General features: G+C 41.4%; 1 protein-coding gene across 27 annotated transcripts in view; it reads left to right on the top strand.

Annotated features, from left to right (window-relative positions):
- Nucleotides 1–20197, top strand: part of LOC119735706 (CUGBP Elav-like family member 2) — a 108700-nt gene that overhangs the window by 58248 nt on the left and 30255 nt on the right. For 26 of the 27 annotated variants that reach the window (XM_038209565.1, XM_038209561.1, XM_038209575.1 and 23 more), the window contains 4 exons: nt 2555–2683; nt 16396–16431; nt 18884–18959; nt 19666–19776. In XM_038209565.1, coding sequence (XP_038065493.1) covers nt 2555–2683; nt 16396–16431; nt 18884–18959; nt 19666–19776 — 352 coding nt within the window. The remainder of the gene's footprint in view (nt 1–2554; nt 2684–16395; nt 16432–18883; nt 18960–19665; nt 19777–20197) is intronic. The other variant, XM_038209567.1, reaches the window with a different exon arrangement.

Here is a 20197-nt window from a genome sequence, read left to right on the forward strand (position 1 = left end):
TGTTTGCGTACTCCCAAACTACATACGATGCAGTGACCCAGTCATTATTGCAGGGTTCGAAATTAGCGGTAGCCCGCTAGCCAACTGCTAGTCAAAACAGCGGCGGGCTAGTCAAACTATTCCTTAAGAAGCCCAGCTGGCGAGTCAAACAACTATTGGGATACAGCAAAGATGAACGGACAGGAAGAAACAAAATAATTATTAAATTCAGAAAGAAAGCCTCATCAATTTGTGTCTAATTTTATGGTTAAATTATTAGTTCTGTTTATTAAATACTGACAAAATTGCCTCAGAATTGAGCCTGAAAATGCGCCATTTTGTAGGCCCTATTTGAACCAGAAAAGCAAGGTGGGCTAGTGAAAATGCCTCGTGCTAGTTAAGAGTCTGTTTCAGTAGCCCAGCTGGCTAGTGAACAAAAAAGTTAAGGTGGAACCCTGCATTATTGTATGCTCTAGCACACTGTGTAACCGGCATGTAGAGAAATCTTCGCATTATTAGTACACTTCAATCAAGATTCTTTTTTTTTAAAGATAAAATATAAAAACAGAGAAAGGATCAGAGAAAATCCTTGATGGGATTGAACTGTGGACAAGCACTGTGGTTGCTCCTAGAATGAAATTTGTACGTATCTCGGAAGACAACATCTCGAATCTTGAATCAATGACACCTCCGCCGCACTTAGTTCTGAAAATGCGTAGAGCAACAACTAACAGTGTAAGTGCTTAACAGCTTGGTTTAATGAGAGGTGTTGAGAGTCTGCTGAACGGTCTCCATGTGTTACTTGAAGCGGATGTATCAGGATTCACCGATACAGGGTTATACAGGGTACCAGCTAAGCAACCGTAATGGCTGACATGTTTATTGTAGGTCACACGTCAACACAATCAAATAAGCCTTTAAAAGCCGTGCACAAAACCAACTGAGAGGTGACGCTCACGGGGGCGAGCGTTCGGAAACTTATTCAGCCGCGTAATGCGCTGACGGGAAAGAGATGTATTGAATTCCAAAGACTCTGAAGTCCCAACTAAAAAAAAAAAAAAACCTGATTTAGGGGAGCCGATGTTAAGCACCGAAAAGCTGAAATGAATCGTGTCAATCAGTTTGCGCCCCGTGGAAGGATCGAGCCATTCCGGGCGCAGCGCGCTACCCGTATCAATGTCAGTCTTTCCGCAGAGTCTTTTTACTAGTTTAGCGTCCCAGTTTGTTCCCGGGCAGTGTGTCGGGAACCAGAGCCAGCATCAAATGTTTCACTGCTGCGATCCTCACACCCTGGGAAAAAAACCTGTCATTATCAACTAATACTGTAATGGAATAGCCCGTATTAATGTCAGTTTCTGTCAAGATATTGTGAGTTACGAGGTTTTTTGTCCCTTCTCTTCCGTTTAAGGCACGTACATGTAGTAGGGATTTGTGTTTTAATCACATACACGCATTTGCTATGGTGCTAAATGTCAAGTAGCCTTTGCAAAAGTGAGTTTTGTATTGCTAAGTAGTCCAGTGCTTTGTGTTGGTTAGAACATATCTACCTCAATCACGCTTACTCCTTTATGATGTTAATGGCATATACACAAAGTTCCTCCTTCAAAAAAATTTGCGTGGGGGGGGGGGATACAGTTTCAGCATATCGGGAGCATTATGACAATCCTACTTACATGTAGTTGTCAGAATCAGTCACACAAGGTTACATGTATTTGAGTTGTCTTGCACAGAATATTTTGCCCCAGATACCTACATGTAGCTGAATGGAAGAGCTAACGGTAGATTGCTAAGATACCTGTACACTTTGCACAGTGGTTAATGGGAGCAGGACTTAGATGGGTCATCATACATGTACATTTATGCACATTAGATTTTGTAGCTTATCTGAGATGGTCTTTGAGCCTGGGGTGGGGGAAGAAACCGTCCCTTATCATCATAAAGGGTAACATCCTTTAAACACAATGATGGTGAGCCAAAGTCCTGTTCTGGATCCCTGCTCTGTAGGAACCCTGGACCTTACTACGGAAGAGCATTTGAAAACACTTTTTGAGTTATCAAATATCCGCTCTAAAATCTGAGTCCTGAGTCATGAATATTGAGTCTGAATCTTGAGTGGCAAATCTTCTACATTTACTAAATCATAAAAGTGAATTTTATGGTACTAAACCTGACCGTATCAATGTGTTGCTATTTTTCTCCCTTTTCCTTTTTTTTTATTGTCAACTTCAGTTTTCTTTTTTCCAATTTGATGAACTACAAATACACCATTTTTTTGCGAATTAATACATTAACTGTCTCAGAACTCAACCCATCAAACCCCGAAGGCATGTGTTGTTGGAATCTGTCGGGATGGGTACAGTACCCCGAAACTTACAGTCTTTTACATTGGGTTGGCACACCTCCAGATACAAAGTCAGAAATATGTGTGTGTGCAGTTTCCCATATGGGTGTTGGAATTTGCCAGGATGGGTATGGTTCCTAGAAAATCATGCTAGGGAGTTATTGTTAAGCAACAAATGTAAAAAAAAGAAGAAAAAGACTTAGCCTAATACTAATATTTTCTTTTATTCTTTAGGGCTGCACCTCGAAGCTTGTGGTCAAGTTTGCCGACACAATAAGAGAGAAGGAACAGAAGAGAATCCAGGCCATGAACCAGGCGCTTAACAGCGGACTCGCCAACAACTTCAGCAGCCAGTACTTTGCGGTATGACCAGGGCCTGCATTTGTGAAGTGTTCTGTCAAAACCCACTCGCTTCTTGGAAGAGCCTGAAATTAAGCCAAAAATAATATTGGGGGTCAACCAAAAAAAATTGTCCCTGCAATTTTTTTGCGATATATTTGAGTTTCTACATACGTTTATTAATACACAGTAAAACTTCAGACTGTAATTTTGCCTCCAAAGAATTTTTGTTTTGATAATCAGTAGAGGTGTGTACCAGTCAAAGGAATAACCAAAATCTAACAGCCAATTCCTCTGTTATCCTCTTTTTTGACATCACAAAATATAAAATGGACAATTTTTTTCAAGGAAAGTCTGTTGTAAACATTTTTATTATTATAAAATAGAAAATCCAAATTTAAACAGTATTCTAAAAACTGGGGTTTGTTAATCGGCTACCGGAAAAGTTTGTTTTTGACAGAACACATCACATTTGCTTCTGTCTTTCTGTTATGAACAACCCTGCTTCCTATATCTGTTGGCCAAGCCTTTACAAAATATTTTTTAAAAATGGGATTTGACTTGGGAAATTGGAAGCTGTCTCCTTGCCATCAACTTTGCAGCTTGTTTCGTGACACTGATCATCAACTCAACACCTTGTCCCTTTGCCTTGCAACCACATCAGTGTTTTCTTCTCACTCCTTTCCGATACTTTTCCTGACTTTTAGTCACTTCAAAACATATTGTGCCTTTTTTTAGGGGGTTAGCTTTTTCTGGTCCATTTTGAAAGACGTGTGTCTTCTTATCTTTAGCTTCATACTATAGTATCTTGGTTTTGCCTCCTTTTGTTTCCAACTGTCAAACCTACATTGTTAAGGGGACATTTTCTTCATCAGTGGTTTCACAGTTCAGTGAAGTTTGAAATAAGCATTGCTTGGTGCCTGTAGGGAGTTTTTCTGAAGGGATATTAAAAAAATGTAGAAAATACTACACATTCAAAGTCTGTGTTTGGGTTGAGTGTACTTTCTACTCATCCACCCAAAAATGGTAGTTATGAAGAATGACAACCCACAAGTCCCCCCCCCCCCCCAGTTTAATACTTTAATGTGTTCTTTGGCATTGCTGAATGTAGAAACTTAAGTCACCAATTATAGTGACGCATAATCAATTGATTTCTCAGGCATTTTGTCACGGTCATTAAATTCCTATGCCCGCTGGTTACAACCCAGCCCTACCCCCCCCAAAAAAATCCCTAACCCCCCCCCCCCTTCCCGCAGTTTCAGATTCTGTTGTCAGTCGGTGGACAGCACAAAGCATCAGCCGCCCAATCAATGCTTCTGCAGGATTCTATCCCAAGAGCGCGATAGACCAAAAAAAAAAAAAAAAACATCATCCCTCCTCATGCAAAAACCCCAGGGTGTTTGGAATGTACGCTCTCTCGGCAAATTTAACAGCTGTCTGCCGCTTGGTTCCCGGAGGCCAGCACAGATTAAACGCTTGTTCCTCCCAGCTCAGCTTGGCCAACTTCTTCTCCGACTAGAAGCCTCGGAATTCATTCATTGAAATTACAAAGACAATGCCGAGGGTTTTAAGAAGTGATTAATCAGTGGGTAGCACCGGCTTTTTTTTTGTCCGGTACATGGTAATGCGGTCTCGTACCTCGGGGTCTAGCCTTAAAGATGTACAAAGTTAGGCCTTAACTTTGTTAATCTTCCCCCCCGAAGATAGTGGCTTAGATTTCTGAAGAACAGTGTATTGCTGGCTCAGACAAAAATGGACAACAAATAGCTTCTTTCCCCCGTTCCTATTACTTTTCAATGGTTGGGCCATAGTTTTGCAACGGGCCTCACATTCCACTTTCCAGCTGGTCTCGCATTCCTTGCGGATGAAAATCACCAGGAAGTTTCTCTTTGGAGCGTAACTGAACTCTTGGTAGCTTTCCTTAAGTATTATGTCATCAACTTTATTGTTATATATATCAAAAGTTCTTGGATGTCAAATGGATTCAAAAGACTCTGTCTCTTCATTCAACCATTTTGTTTTGATTGACCTGCATAAAAAACCACAGGATCCTCAATTGCTGTGCATGTACATGTACATTGTACTTCTTGGAGCCAACAATGTAAATTTATATATTTTTTAGGGGGAATACCAGTACATACAGGATTTGAATTAAGAGAGAGGAAGGGTTTGAAGTGCAATATGTTTCATACCAGGTTTCAAATGTCGGTCTTTAATGTCTACTAATCCTTTGCAGTGCACTTGTACTTTCTTTATTTTCTTCCAATTGATTGAGCAAAATACACAGACATACACATCCTTTAAAAAATTACATGTTTTCGGAAGTGCATTTAATGTTGGGGCTTCGAGCTTTATAAATAAGAATATTCATCCTCTGCAACATAATAAAGTCATTTTGATGCCTGGCAGGTTCGCTCGTGCATGGGAAGATAACAGTCAAAAAGGATGGGGGAAAAAAATGCCAAAGTACATCAGCTTTCCGCTTGGGTATTCCTAAAGTTCATTCGCTTCACGCCAATGTTTCCTAACGGCATTAAGACACGTCGATAACTTTGCCCCTTTCCCGAAGGCGAAATTGGCAGATCAGAGTGCACTACAGTGGAAGAGTTCTCGTCTTTGCTCTGCACTGCCCATCAGATTGATTTTTCCATTTTCAAAACGTCCTGGTTTGTGAATGTATGTTCTTTCTGCAGAAAGCAGAAAGATCCAGCACATACATGTATGTTTCAGTTAAGTTGAAATATTTCGGACCGTTTCTATTTCGTTGTTTTTGTCAAAAATTGTAACATATCGCAGATAAAACGACAGGGTTTGAAGTGACATTTAATAGCGTCTTCATTAAATCCAACTGAAATCAAATTGCTGTGCATGGGGCAGTCTCTCCAGTATCATGACATATTCGCTTCGCTTAAATTATAAACTTTTCATGAAGTTAAGATTGTAATGTTACAAAATATTTTTGCAGTGCTGTATCAAAGCAATATGAATTACCCCAGGGCAAGGCTGCGGGTTTTTTCCCCGAGTCATACTCAGTTTCTTTTTTTTTCTGGTTTATTTCGGATTTCTTCAATCTGAGTAAGATTAGGAAACCACCAGTGTTGGTATGACTTGGTATTGGACACTCTGACCTCTGTTGATTGGTATCCCGCAGCTTACACGGCACAACTTCATGTCCCCTTTGTGACCTGCCTGCAGGGCACCGGTGGAGAACTCCACTGGTTAATGAGTTACTGGATTCTGTATTACATGTACTGTACGGTACATGTACTTTACAAAATGCGTACAGTGTGTCTACAGTGACCACATGTACATTTTGGACACATACATGTAGATATAAAGAATAAAGGACTGAAATTAGAAATTACAAGTAAAATTTAACAAGACGGCTGTGAAGCAGAAGTTTTTATTAACAGTCAAAAACAAATGTTTGTGTTGCATAAGTTAAACTCAAGAGCTTGAACAAGCAAGTGTGTGAACACACACAAAATAGGACATGGATGCTGGTTTACATATCTGAGATGTGCAAACAAGCAGAAGTACTCTTTCACATAAAACGTGAAAATTTTTATTTCTTTCATTGTTATTTTTTTCTTGTGGATACATTTGCGTTAACCTCTTGCCATTGTTTTCCCAGAACAAGGCTTGATTAACAAATACTTCGGTTACATGGATTGTGTACACGAGGATTTTTCATACATGTCTGTACATTTTCAGAAACAAACAAGATCTTATCGATCCCATTTGGTCCAATAAGCAATCCAGCAGACTGGCTTTGCACCACATTCTGTTTCCCCCGGAGGCTTGCCGCCACTGCAGTAATTCCATTTGCTCCAAAAAAATATGGCTGCATGTCGCTCAGTTAAAGGAAAGTAAAACAGATAACGAGCCCCAGGGGTGGGGAATAGCAGGAGAGGGTACCTGCCCACCGGTGGTGAGGGGAGGGGAAGGGAAGGGAAGCGCAGCGCTGGCAAAAGAACTCAAAACATACGTTGGTCCTCTGTATCGAATCAGCGGCCTGGATTGCAGCATTATCAACTCTCGGCTTCTTCGCTTCTCCGTTTTGGGACACAGTGGCCGACAGACCGTGTGCCGTGAGCTATGCTTGAGGGAGGCTTAATTTGTTGTTTGGTCTCACCTGGCGCGGAGTTTGTAGGATTATTATCGGACCGTGCCGACTAAGTCACTCTCTGAACCGTTAGCATTTCAAGACAAGTTGACCGGGATTGCGGGGAAGCCAAAAATAACTTGAAAACGACTTTAACAAAATGAGAGATAACGTAAAGGGATACGTGTACATATGCTTTACTAGTATATGCATGGGCGTCGCGAGGGGGGGGCAAGGGGGGACACTTGCCCCCCCCCCCTGGAAAAGCCAAAAAAAAAAAAAAAAAAAAAGGAAGGGAAAAAACAAAAAACAAAAAAAAAGAGGCGCGAAGACAAAGTGGTGTAAATGTAATGAGTTGGGGGGGGGGGGGGAAATGTCCCTGCCCCCCTCTAAAACTGATAAATCGAGAATGTGTTGAGAAATAGAATCATTTTTTGGCCAAAAAATTGTTTTGACCCCCTCTAGAAAAAATCCTGGCGACGCCCATGAGTATATGTACACGTGCACTTTTGATAAGTGCCATTAAAAAAAAATCTACATGTGCGTGCACTTTTGATAAGTGTCATTAAAAAAATCTAGTTCAAATGTCGATGCAAGTACCGGGGTACAGTTCCTTCACTGGTTACCAATAGCTGTGTACATTGTAAACTACAACAGGGAGCCAGGACCGAGAAATGTCTTGATGACGTTTTGGCCATTGACAATGCTATTAGTGAGCAGGTGTAAGTTGCATGTACGTCATGAATCAACCGTTAGGCAACTTAATGTTCCCATCTGCACTTGCTTTTTAATGTAAGTGTAGGTTAGCCTGCATGTATAGTCGTGTTCCCTAACGTGGCGCACTTCGAAGCTTACCCAAATTTCCTTGTATAGTGTTGCCAAACCTCTTTGTTGACAAACCTCAAATTCATGCAGTAAAATACTAGTACTTTTACCTTATTAATGCTTGCTATTTAACCTCTGTGAACAATTTCGGTTTCATAAAATTTATTCCGAAATTCAAAAACGGTTGCGTCCGGAAATTGGGCACAAATTGGCGGAGTGTTCCCTAACCTGGCGCACTTGAATAAATTTCGGAAAATTCCAGATTAACATGTACATGTAAGAAATTCTGTAAACTTGATAAATTCTGATAAATAATTATTATCTCTACTTACATACCCAGCCAGATGTTTGTCAGAAAATTATTTTCTTATTTTTCGGGGCATTTTCAAAGGGTTCACTTTGCACGTGAAAATAAAATCGGAAAATCACGCCAAACTAACTTTTTCTTGTAACTTTGTTACAGGTAAATAAACTCGCGATTTATGAACAGGAGTGTTTAGAACTTGATGAAATTTCACTTTCTGTGAAATTTCAGTTAAAACTTTCGCTCTAGGTAAGCGCTACAGGCGAAAAATCAAAGTGCGCCACGTTGGGGGCCGCGCCACGTTCGGGTACATCAACAATACACGTACGTACATGTACATGTATCTGTAATAAACATATTGCTTATGTACACATACAATAAAGTAAATGTACGTACATACATGTACGTACATACATGTACGTACATAAAGTACACGTACGTTCATATATAATCCTGTTCTCCACCTCCTTGGTGGCATTGATAGCCATGCAAAACTTTAAATGTCTTCAGCATACATTTGTATGAGGGAATTTTCCCTTAACATGAAAGACTTCCAGGTGTATTCGTTCATGTAGCATGCAAGTCCTGAGCCCTAGTAACAACACCAACTTTTCCCCCAGTCGAACCCCTCATCCCCGAGTATTTGAAATTCTCTTAAAAGATTACTGCATCCGTGAGATCCTTTGGGAAGCCCGATCCCACATCCCCTTGGGCCTACTAATGCGCTTGCCGTTAACACCCGGGTCTGTTTAGCTTCGGAAATCGGCCATGGGAGCCTGACCCAGTTCAGGTCGAGAGGGAATTTTTTTCTTTCCCCTACCTCCCTTGATGTCTTCTCGGAGGAGAGTTTTTTAATCTGCAGATGCTGTCTTTGGTCAGGTTGGTTAGGTTCTCTTGCCCCAACATCTGTATTGCCGAGGGGATGTGGGAGAAAAGCTGTGGTTTCTCCAGACACTACCCCTTCTGAAAATAATGCTGTCTTGAGAAATGTACAGACTTGTATGCAGTGTACATTGACATTGGGTGGGGGTTTTTTTTCGTCCTGAAGTACATGTACATGTACATGGTTGTTTGGATAAGCTCTCCTTTATAGTTGCCAAACGGATGTGCGGGAAATCCTTGCCTCTCAATGTAGACCGAATGAAAGCTTGGAAGCAGGAACGCAGCATCTTGAAGACTTAAAATATCTCGAATTACAGTAGAAAAAAGGGGAAGGAGCCTTCTTTGTCATACTTGACATGTAGTTGGTGTCAACTTAAAATCAATGACCCAGTTTTACAGTCGAGTGTTTTTTTTCCCACAGAACGGCATATGGGCCAAACCATTATGCTATAAATTGTTTGATAATATTAGCTACATTTGTAAAGATATATAACTTGATCCTTTTCGCTTTGTATTTCTTTAAAACAAAAAGACTATTTCTGGGGTTTACTTCCAGAAATTTCATTCCATGGATTTCAAAATGCAAATTCATCAATGTACCCTTCAACTTCTTTAAACCATAGCTTTAAAAAAAGATAGCCAGATACTGACAAAATGTTCTTACTGTTTTTACATGTTGTTCGCCCTAGTCCTTAACCCTAACTCCCTAGGGTGATTTAGTTGGAACCTTCCTTATCCTTGCAAATGGGTCATTCTATAAATTTGGGGTCCACTTTTTTCCCGTCCCTGTTACATCTGACATCTATGATTGTATAATTCTGATGCACTCCTTAATGCAGTCATCCTCCAAGAGTGATTGTGAATAGCAAACTACCTACCCAACAAATAAACAATCATTTGAAGTCATTCTTAATGATGCTTGAATGGCAAATTACAGAGTACCAAGGTAACAGGGACGGGAAAAATGTCACACTTTGGACCCCAAATTTATAGAATGACCCAAATCCCAACACCATACGGTAAACTGTGCACATAAACAGTTGGACTCCAACTCTGTCTATTTTCGGTATGCCTAATCCTAGGTAAAGCACAGTCAGTTTACTAGTGCAGTTCTCATCCTAACAGATTCCAACAAAACCTGGTGTTGGGAGTTTGGTTGATTGGGGATCGTCAGGGTTAATCAAGTATTTTTGAAGTTTAAATTTTGAATCTATATCAGGCGCACATTTTTGCAAAATTGGCTGTGTTCTGCCTTTTCTGAATCCTCAGTATCTGCCAAAATCATCCCCGTGGATTTCAAATAATCTGGGATAGTTATTTAATCATGGTTTGTTAGGCAAAAAAAAAAAATATTCGGTCTCTGGTCAGACCAAAGTTCCGGAATTGACGCGGCCACGCGGCTTTTTTTTTTTCCTTCAAGCTTGGATTGTACAGACAAGGTGGGTACTATTTTGCTTTTTTGGTTTTCTCATGTACATTGGTGTCCTCCATAATTTGCCTTGGTGCTTTCGATCATTTGCCTTGGTGCAATTTCCCATTCCTTGGTGCTCTTTGGTAAAAAAAATTGAGGCGCTACCGCGGAACATTTTGGGGAAAAAAAAAATCGACGCGCATGATTAAAATCGACGCGCGCGCTGACCAGAGACCGACTTATTATTTTTTTGGCCTTACTTGTAATAATTATTGCAGGTCTCGTGCCATTGTGCTATTGAATGAGCAGTGCAGCTTTTCGTGTCTTACCTCTTTTTCATATGTCGCCGAGACCTTCACCCATGCAATAAGAGCTAATTACCCTAACAAGATGACTAATTAAATACTAACGAGATAAATTAGGCAGGTAATTGAAAGGAACATATCCTGATACACGATGAGGGATAGGAACTAGCATGGGAGGAAAAAAGAATGGAAGTTTTACATGGTAACCAAAACTTTGCCCTTTCTGGATGTTCAGATTCACGTGTCCCGGTACATGAACGAGATGACTAATTAAATACTAACGAGATAAATTAGGCAGGTAATTGAAAGGAACATGTCCGGAGACACAGTGAGGGATAGGAACTAGCATGGGAAGGAAAAAGAATGGAATTTTTACATGGTCACCAAAACTTTGCCCTTTCTGGATGTTCAGATTCACGTGTGGGTGTACATGTTCATGTATTCTCAACTATCTAATAATCAACCTAATGCCAATTATGTATAATACATGTACGTACATATACATGTATACATGCGTATACATGTACCAATGGTTACATTAAAGTGTAGTCATTCAAATTTTATAGACCTTTCTTTGCCGAACCCTGGTTTGTACTTTTTGCCAACCATGGGTTGGTAAACTATGGAAGGTTAACATTGCAAAAATAAAGAATAGTTCTTTAATATTCGCCTTGAACAAAGCTAAAAGCCACTCTTAAGTACAGGGCTACAAGAGAAATGAAAAGAAGAGTAGGCACTCAAGAAAACTGAAGGTAGGAATTAACACGGGAAGTGTTTCCAAACATATTATTAGTTTGTTGAACCACATTTTTTATTTGCAAAAACTTTAAATTTAGAATAACGTGGATCAGTATTGCATCTTTTTTTACTTCATCAAGGAAGCTCAGGTGTTTCAGCTGAATGCAAATTACAGATTCTAACTTGACATATTTTTTCATGTTAATCTGCACACAGACCAGTGAAATACAAATTCATATTGAAATTCAAGTTTATTATCCACACTAAAAAGTATAGAAATTCAGCTTCCACTGGCATTTCTGAACAGCGACATTACATAAAACCGCAATAAAAACCAATATATGTAATAACGATGAATTTGCTAAAGCGCTTTTTCCCAAGGATACAAAGCGCATACAAGAAATATAGTACGTATATAGTACGATATACAAAGATCACTGGACTCACACACAAAAAATAAACCGATACAATACAGTAAATATTGAGAGGACCATGTAATACATAATACTGTTACCGTACATTGAAATTTGTACCTAGTTCTTACATGAGCGTGCGTCTCACCCAAGGAATGGGCGCACAGAACTCATTACACATTCACAGGCACTCTGGGTGCCAGTCAAGTGTGGAATGTGAGTCAATATTGCGGTCATTGATATACTGCATGGATCATGGACTCAACCTGATGTCGACGGGATTCACTCCTGTACCATTCCCCTTGGGGAAAACTAGCAGCATATACATGTACACCTCGGTCTACAGCTGTTATTCTCAATTTAAAGTCTTCGTTCTCTGACTTTCCATTCTTAGACACAAAAAAAAATAAGTCGGTCTCTGGTCAGCGCGCGCGTCGATTTTAATCATGCGCGTCAATTTTTTTTTTTTTTCCAAAATGTTCCGCGGTAGCTCCAACAGCGCCCTCTATTGCCGCACCTCCTCAATTTTTTTTTACCAAAGAGCACAAAGGAATGGGAAATTGCACCACGGCAAATGATCGAGAGCACCAAGGCAAATTATGAAGGACACCAATGTACATGAGGACACAAAAAAAGCAAAATAGTACCCCACCTTGTCTGTACAATCCAAGCTTGAAGAAAAAAAAAAAGCCGCGTCCCCGCGTCAATTCCGGAACTTTGGTCTGACCAGAGACCGAATATTTTTGGGGGGGGGGCCTTAGTTCGATATTTTTCTTTTTACAATGGATAATTAATTAGGCACCCCTCCCCCTTCGAACGGTAAGAAAAGAGAGTTTGGGGAGACCACTGGGAGAGACATTCAAAGACATTGCCGACGACGCATGACACTCATGCAGAGCCGCCATGGCTTATGTGCACATCCAAAATAAAAGTTGCGCATAGTCTGCGCTATATGCGCGTGAACCAGGGCTCTGGAGAGTGGTAAAAATAAGCGCCATCTTTTGTTCACACAGGAAGCCCATAGTCTTCATTCTTTGACTTTCCATCTCAATAATCTCAATCTCCGTCTTTTTTCTTGTACACATTCATCTGTTGACGTTCTTTGTACTCTCATGCTTGTTGGTTGCTGACAGGTAAACAAGCCACCCTGGTTTCTTTTTTCTTATTATTTTCCGTAAAGTGAAAATCAGTACTTCTTTACATGACGATGTGCATTTCAGTGATAAAGGAACAGTGGTTAGATCAGTTTGCCGAAAGTCGGCATCATGAGACCACAACATCAAGTGACATGATACCGTCTATACACGTACTGTACCGTACATCAGCGATCTTTCTCTTTTTCTTCTAAATCTGCCTACTTCTTGTGTCATCTTACATGCATGATTTCCCCATACTCATCCTTCAGCATTTGCTCTCTCTTACGTCTCACCCGTCACCAAATTCCACCCTTGCTCCTCGTTGACCCATCATCCTTCCCCCCATCACTAAGACATTGACCTCCCCCCTCCCTCCCCCCAACTCCGTCTCAGTCCCGAGTGATCAGAATGCAAATGAGAGATGATCATCATCATTCCCCCTCTCTTGCAGTCTCCTTGTCTCCTCAAGGCTACTGTTGTGATAGCTGAAATCCATATTTCTGTCGGTAATGGTATTGACTAGCTGTCCTCCGCGCCTATTCGCTGTGGGGACGCTGCTGCAATTGGGCCCCCATCCCCAACGTTCCCCCCCCCCCCCCAACACATCTACACACCTCGAATAGTCAAGGGAACGATGGGCTATAGTAGGAGGCAAGACTCGAGGAATAATTAATTGCCGTCTTCCCCCTGCCAAAGTGAATAACGACGTGATGTGTGCAGTAGCGTGTGTACTTGGAGAGAGCTTAATTGAGTGTAGCGGCAAGAGATCATTGTAAATAAAGTGCATGCGATACGACATTCATACACAGGCACATCTCTATCACAAAATTCATCATCACTAATACTTCAAAGAAGTACATGTTATGCAGGGTTCGAAATTAGCGGTAGCCCGCTAGCCAAATGCTAGTCAAAACAGCGGCGGGCTAGTCAAACTATTCCTCAAGTAGCCCGGCTGGCGAGTCAACAAATTATTGGGCTGCGGCAAAGATGAAAGGACAGGAAAAAATACATCATTAAATTCAGAAAGCAAACCTCATCAATTTGTGTATAATTTTATCAACTGTTTTAAAGGGTTAAATTAGATCTGTTTATTTAAAACACTGACAAAATTGCCTCTGAATTGAGCCTGAAAATACGGCATTTTGTATTTGAGCTAAAAAAACAATGCGAGCTGGTGAAAATGCCCCCTTGGGCTAGTTAAGAGTCTGTTTCAGTAGCCCAGCTGGCTAGTGAACAAAAAAATTAAGGTGGAACCTGATGTTATGTCCATGGCTCACTTTCACCTTTGAGTGCTTTATGGTAATAAAAAAATTGGTTGGTTCCCACCAACAGATGTACATTACAGGAGGGGGGGGGGGACTACATGTAGTCCGTGCCGCTAGCACAAAATTATTTTCTGGCAGCAAAAACATTTAATTTCAAATTTGTAGAGTAATTACTCCATATCTAAACGTGGGTGGATTGTTTTGTTCATATTCTTATACAAAAGTGAATAATCTTTGTATTTCTAGATTTAAAAATCAAAATTTTTTTTTTCAATAATCGCCTGGACAGTACCTCTTAAAACTACACAAGTACCAGTTTATACAACAGAATGTGTTGAATTATGGCTGTTATACACAAATTGTTTTTATGAATAGCTTCAGTTTAGACGCACTGCCCTAAGCTATGATCTATAATCATCGAAGGAGTCTAGTGTATTCTGAATGAATATATATGTTCATGTACCATTTCGAAGTGAATATCAGATTACTAGTGGAGTTGCATCTTACCTTTCACCTCCGTAGCCCAGGATCGAATCCCACCCATGCCCACATGTGAATTGGGTTTTTAGTCTCTGCCTATATTCTGTGGCGACATATTCCTCCAGCCTTTAGAAACAAAATGTACTTTTTTTCATTGTCTTCATCAGTCTTGCAAGCGACCGTGCCATTGACTTGTTTTCGCAACAAACTATTTAACAATTACCCTACAAAACCAAATACTGCGCCCGTCTCCCTGCGCGTTCATGCGCCTTCGACGAGCGTTCGATTATCCCAAATAACCTGTGACCCATAACATTGTGCGCATGGGCAGTTGAAATAACGAACTGGCTTATTTGTAAAAAATTGTGGCTAATTGCTCAGACTTCTTCTATCAGCTGGGCACTGCAAACCTCAAAAATTAAGCCCATGCACATGTGTGTAAATCACTGTACTCTCAGACCCTGTTTAGCAATTTTGAGACATGTAGTTGGCATGCACATAAACATTAAGGATTTTCATCCCTTAAAGGAACCGGGTGGAAATACAGGAAAGTTTAGAAGCTCATCTCGGTTTACTTTGGAAATACCGGGTCAGAGAAATTCTTCACAAGTTGCCTAGCAACGAGTCTTAGCTTCCTCACATCTTCATGGAGTCCTCCTGGAGTCCTCCTGATAGCCGTCTGCTGACTATCAAATTTGACTCTGACGAGTCAAAAAGAGTCATTAACAGATTGCTTCCAATTAAAAGAAAAAAACCTTGAAAACAGGTTGAGTTTTCCTGTTCTAATAGCATTCTGAAGAGGGGCTGGAGTGGTTACCAACTGGCCAATGAATGGAATGAACCACCAACCACCCCTAGCAGAAGGTCAACAATGCTTAATGTGAACATCAAACTCCTCTCCCATTGCACACAACACTCCACGGCTCTCAAAGGTGGTAACCTAAGCCAACGTTTCCCTCTTGGCTACCACTGGTCACTGTACACCGGGCTGTTATTTCTCTGTCTCTGTCTACAGGGGAAAAGGGGGGGGGGGGGGTTCTGATGCCGTTGATATCAATTTGCATATGTTTGGTGTGATTGGACAGGCTAACTTGTCTCCAGGGGGGGTTATTAGTGTGGCTGTCACCTTTCTGAATATTCAGGACACTTAAGGCATGAGAGGGGATTGCTGGATGATTCCATTTTAAGAACGGGGGATAGAGCTGACAAATGTTTCTGTCGCTACCATGGACTGGCAAACATGTACATGTAATTATATCTTATACAGAGTGTATAATAAAACAGGGTAATCCAAAAATCATGGGTTAATTTGTAAAAGTTATGAACTTGAACACTGTCAAAGTGGCTCCATCTTAAAGGGTAGTTCATTAGGTTTTCCTTGGTGCCTCATTTGCATCTCTTCAGTCATGGAAGACCGAGCACCATTGATTTCAAAACAAAGGCCGACAAACCCCTGTTGCAAGTTTGCTGAATAAGTGCCGAATTAAGCTGTCCGATTAATGCGCTGTCGCTGTGTACAGTGCGTTAAAGAAGGGGGGGGGGGGGTATGTTAGAGATGTTGTTGCTTAAAATGGAACATCATGTTGTCCATAAATAATTAATCATTCAAAAAAAAAGAAGTGTTTCATCACAAACTAGCAATCCAATTTCAAAAATCTTTTAAACAGCTTGCAATGGGCATAGCTAAAGCCATGCCAAGTTGGGTCAACCCCCAAGCTATGTTTAGGCAACATTTTTACATTAGGTAGTAATTATTGTAATGAGTAAACAAAAGAAAAACCTTTGAAATAATTGATGTAATCATGAAACATGATATTCCATTTACACTTCATTTATATTCCACATTTTTCCTCTTCCGCCCCCAATCAACAGCTCAATTCACCACTGAATCAGGCAAACTTGGAAAAGGTAGGTGTTTGGCCTTATGATGATAAACAATTGTCATGGACAACATTATGTACCATTGTAAGCAACAAAATCTCTAACATACCCCCTTTTAACGCACTGTCCACAGCGAAAGCGCATTCATTCGACAGCCTAACTCTCCACTTATTCAGCAAACTTGGAAACAGGGGTTGTTGGCCTGTGTTTTGAAATCAGTGGAGTTCGGTCATCCATGACTGAAGATATGCAAATTACATATCAATGAAAATTGTATGCACTACCCTTTAAGATGGAACCACTTGGACATTGGTCAAGTTCATAACTTTTACATGTTAACCCATTATTTTTGGATTACCTTGTTTTTGAAACACCCTGTATACATGTAATATGAATTTATGCTACTCTTTTTTTTAATTTTGGCCACTCTGGAAAAAAGCAAAGAAACTGCTTTTATACTGATACACATTGTACATGTAACTGAAATTTAAGCATGATGACATAATTTTATCCTGTCACTATAATAACGGAAAGTTTTGCCTGAAAGTACATAGGGTAATGCTATTAACTCTGGTCAGCGGGCTTGTAAGCATCCATGGAACAATCTAAATCATTGTTATTGTGGAATGGCCATTAGAGTTAATGACGTCGTGCTTTCGTGTGCTTAACTACAGAAGCTACGTGGGTATGAGATGTCATACCCACCTGAGCCCAATTTCACGGCGCTGCTTAACAGTTTACAGAAAAGGTGTGCTTACAAGTAGCATAGCAGAAAAATTTGCTAACCCTTAGCACTATTTCACAGTCAGTCGTGCGTGCGTGGAGATTTCTATTGTTACGTCACTAAGTTAAGCTAATTTTTCCTCTGAAGTAAGCGTGCCTTTTGCTGTGCTTATGCTTACGGTCTCCATGAAATAGACGGAGGCTCTGTTAGCAGAAAATTGTGTGCTTAGCAGCGCCGTGAAATTGGGCCCTGGCTCCCTTGCAAAAACTTACTTGTACGTGTAAACAAAGAATGATGTCATTATGACCCCGTTCCCACTTGATCCACCAATTGGGGGATCTGATCCACCTTTTGCCAAATTGCCGGATCAGATCCCCCAATTGGTGGATCAGATCCGGCAATTGTGTGTAGTGGGAACGCTAACCGTTATAAGGTGGATCAGGATCAGATCCACCTTTTCTGATCCACCTCTGGACCAGGATACAGATCCCCCAATTGGTGGATCAGATCCGGCAATTGGCGGATCACGGCAGATGGGAACGCAAAAGGTGGATCTGATCCGGCAATTTGACCTGTCAACATCCGCACGGTGCACGAGTGGCGCGAAAATGTTGCGGTCTTAAGAACGAAGAAACACGCTTTCAGGCATGTAGCTCATGTGAAATTTTCAACGTACACAACGTGCACAATAAACAACCGCTGAACTACGGGCTAGCACCGCGCATGCACGTGGTATATCCTGAAACTATACTAGGCCTTTTACAATTTTCGTTGCGTATTCTTCCATTTCTAAACCTTTTTTTTTTCGAGAAATTTTACTTATTTTTCCATCCATAAATGACTCTGAGTCCGCACTCACCAAAACACTTCAATTTGGCACAGAATCATGGAAAAGCTTACGAATACGCAATGAGAATAGTGCCGATAACGCGGTGCGTCTGGAGGTGACAAATCTGTAGTATTGATTATAGAAAATTGGAAAAGATGTCGTAGTACATCATGTGACCATTTTTAACCAATGAGAACCTTCAGAACCAGGGAATCCCTTATCGATGCATTGGTTTCTGCCGTGATGTCACACAATGAGCGGCGCTGTTCGATTTCACCAGTTAATTTATGCACGTACGGATCCTCTATCCGTGATTTATGTCGGTGAATTCGCGTAATTTTTGTCGGTGAATTCATAGCGCTGTTAAAAACGGACCCATCCTGGCCTAGCATGCAACACTACTGGCACTCCACAGAGCGCGCGTAATTCCGAACTCAGTGACCTTTCGGACTCAACATTTCCGTTTGAAAAGGTGGATCAAGCATAAGTGGGAACGCGACTTGCGGTTTCGTTGCGGTAAGATAACGATCACACCAAAATGCCGGATCGTGATCCACCTTTTCCAAATTCAAGTGGGAACGCGGTGTAAGTCTCATGGCTGTTCAACCTATGAATACATAAACTGCACATTAGCCAACTCTGCCACATGGTCCCCAGTCCCCAGAACCCAGTTCCATGAAATATGTGCCCCAGGAATGCACAACAGCAGTTTTGACCATATTGAATATGATATGCATACACCACAAGGTTTATCACTTGATTCCCATGCCCTCGGAGGTCTTGATGAGTTTATGTAAAGCAAAATTCCTTTCAATTTCTTCAATGTATTTTTAGAGATGACAGGTCCATAACCAACTCAACTCTCAGAATGACTTTTTTGTTATTTAATGCATCCCTCTTGATGTTTTTTTTGTTGTGGTTTGCAGATGTTGGTGAACCTTATGCAACATGCATCCCAGACCGGTAACTTTGGAGCACTCAGCGGCATGCAACAGCTAGCATGTAAGTGAGAAGCATTCTGCCTTTCATCTGTCTGTACCAGGTCTATGAAACTTACCACCCACAAGGCCATAGGAACCCATGAAAGGAAAGGAATACAGTCTGTAGACATTTAGCTAAAGAAGGATTCTGCGCCTATCCACCACCCTTGCCCCTCACCCCCTGCCCCTACTCCCTCACCCCCTGCCCCTACTCCCCTGTCCCCACCCCACCCCTGCCCCTATCCCCTGCCCCCTTCCAACCCCTTCCCCTACTCCCCACCCCCTGTCCCTACTCCTCCACCCCCTGCCCCTACTCCCCCCACCCCTGCCGCTATCCCCCACCCCTGCCCCCATCCCCTGCCCTTACTCCAACCCCTGCCCCTACTCCCCAACCCCTGCCCCTACTCCCCACCCCCTGTCCCTGCCCCTATCCCCTTTTCCTTTTTGGTAAGATGTTTTTGCAAGCAAACCTTGCGTATTCCTCCCAAGTAAAGTCAGTACCTCGAAGTTTCAAGTTGCTGTGTAAAAGTCTCTAAAATGCTTGAAAAATACCTTTGATCTGAGAAAAAGAAGGCTGTGTCAAACCAAACCTGATAAATGGAAGTTTTCACAGATTCTCCTCAGAACACACATTAGAACACGCACAAAATGATGCCACATGGCGTCGCCACAGACTGCCGCTATTTATTTGAAGAGAGCTAAGTTCCTTCTTTTTTTTTCCATTGCAGCCATGGCAAGCCAGAATACATGTACCACAGGGGCCAATGTCGCTGCAGCAGCAGCAGCAGCTGCAGCAGCCGCAGCTGCCAACCAGTCATTACAGGGAATGGGCAATGCAGGTGAGTGACAAGTGATGAGAAAAAACAAATTGACAACTGACACCCACAAATAAAACAATATGCAATTGCGAGTTCCATCTACTAGACTTCAACCATGAGGAGCAGAGTGTAGACAAATCAATCAACAGAATCACCCGGCATCGTACAACATTAAGTATCCGGGCGGCCCCCATTAATGGCTGAACCATTATGGTAGCCATCATGGGGAAAATCGGTGTACAATAGCCAGCACAATGTTACATGACTTGGCTCCATGCAAATACATTGATTCGGCAGTGCACTTTGTCTACGGACTATGGACCAAAATTTGCATTAAACATGAACACTGTTTCAGATAAATGCTTCAAATTTCTAAACCTATACATGTACACTGTGACCCTTTCCTCAAAACCAAAACGGTAATTTTAGTTGATCGAGTCCA

This window comes from Patiria miniata, unplaced genomic scaffold (genome assembly GCF_015706575.1).
Source record: "Patiria miniata isolate m_02_andy unplaced genomic scaffold, ASM1570657v1 HiC_scaffold_29, whole genome shotgun sequence".
NCBI classification, from domain to species: domain Eukaryota; kingdom Metazoa; phylum Echinodermata; class Asteroidea; order Valvatida; family Asterinidae; genus Patiria; species Patiria miniata.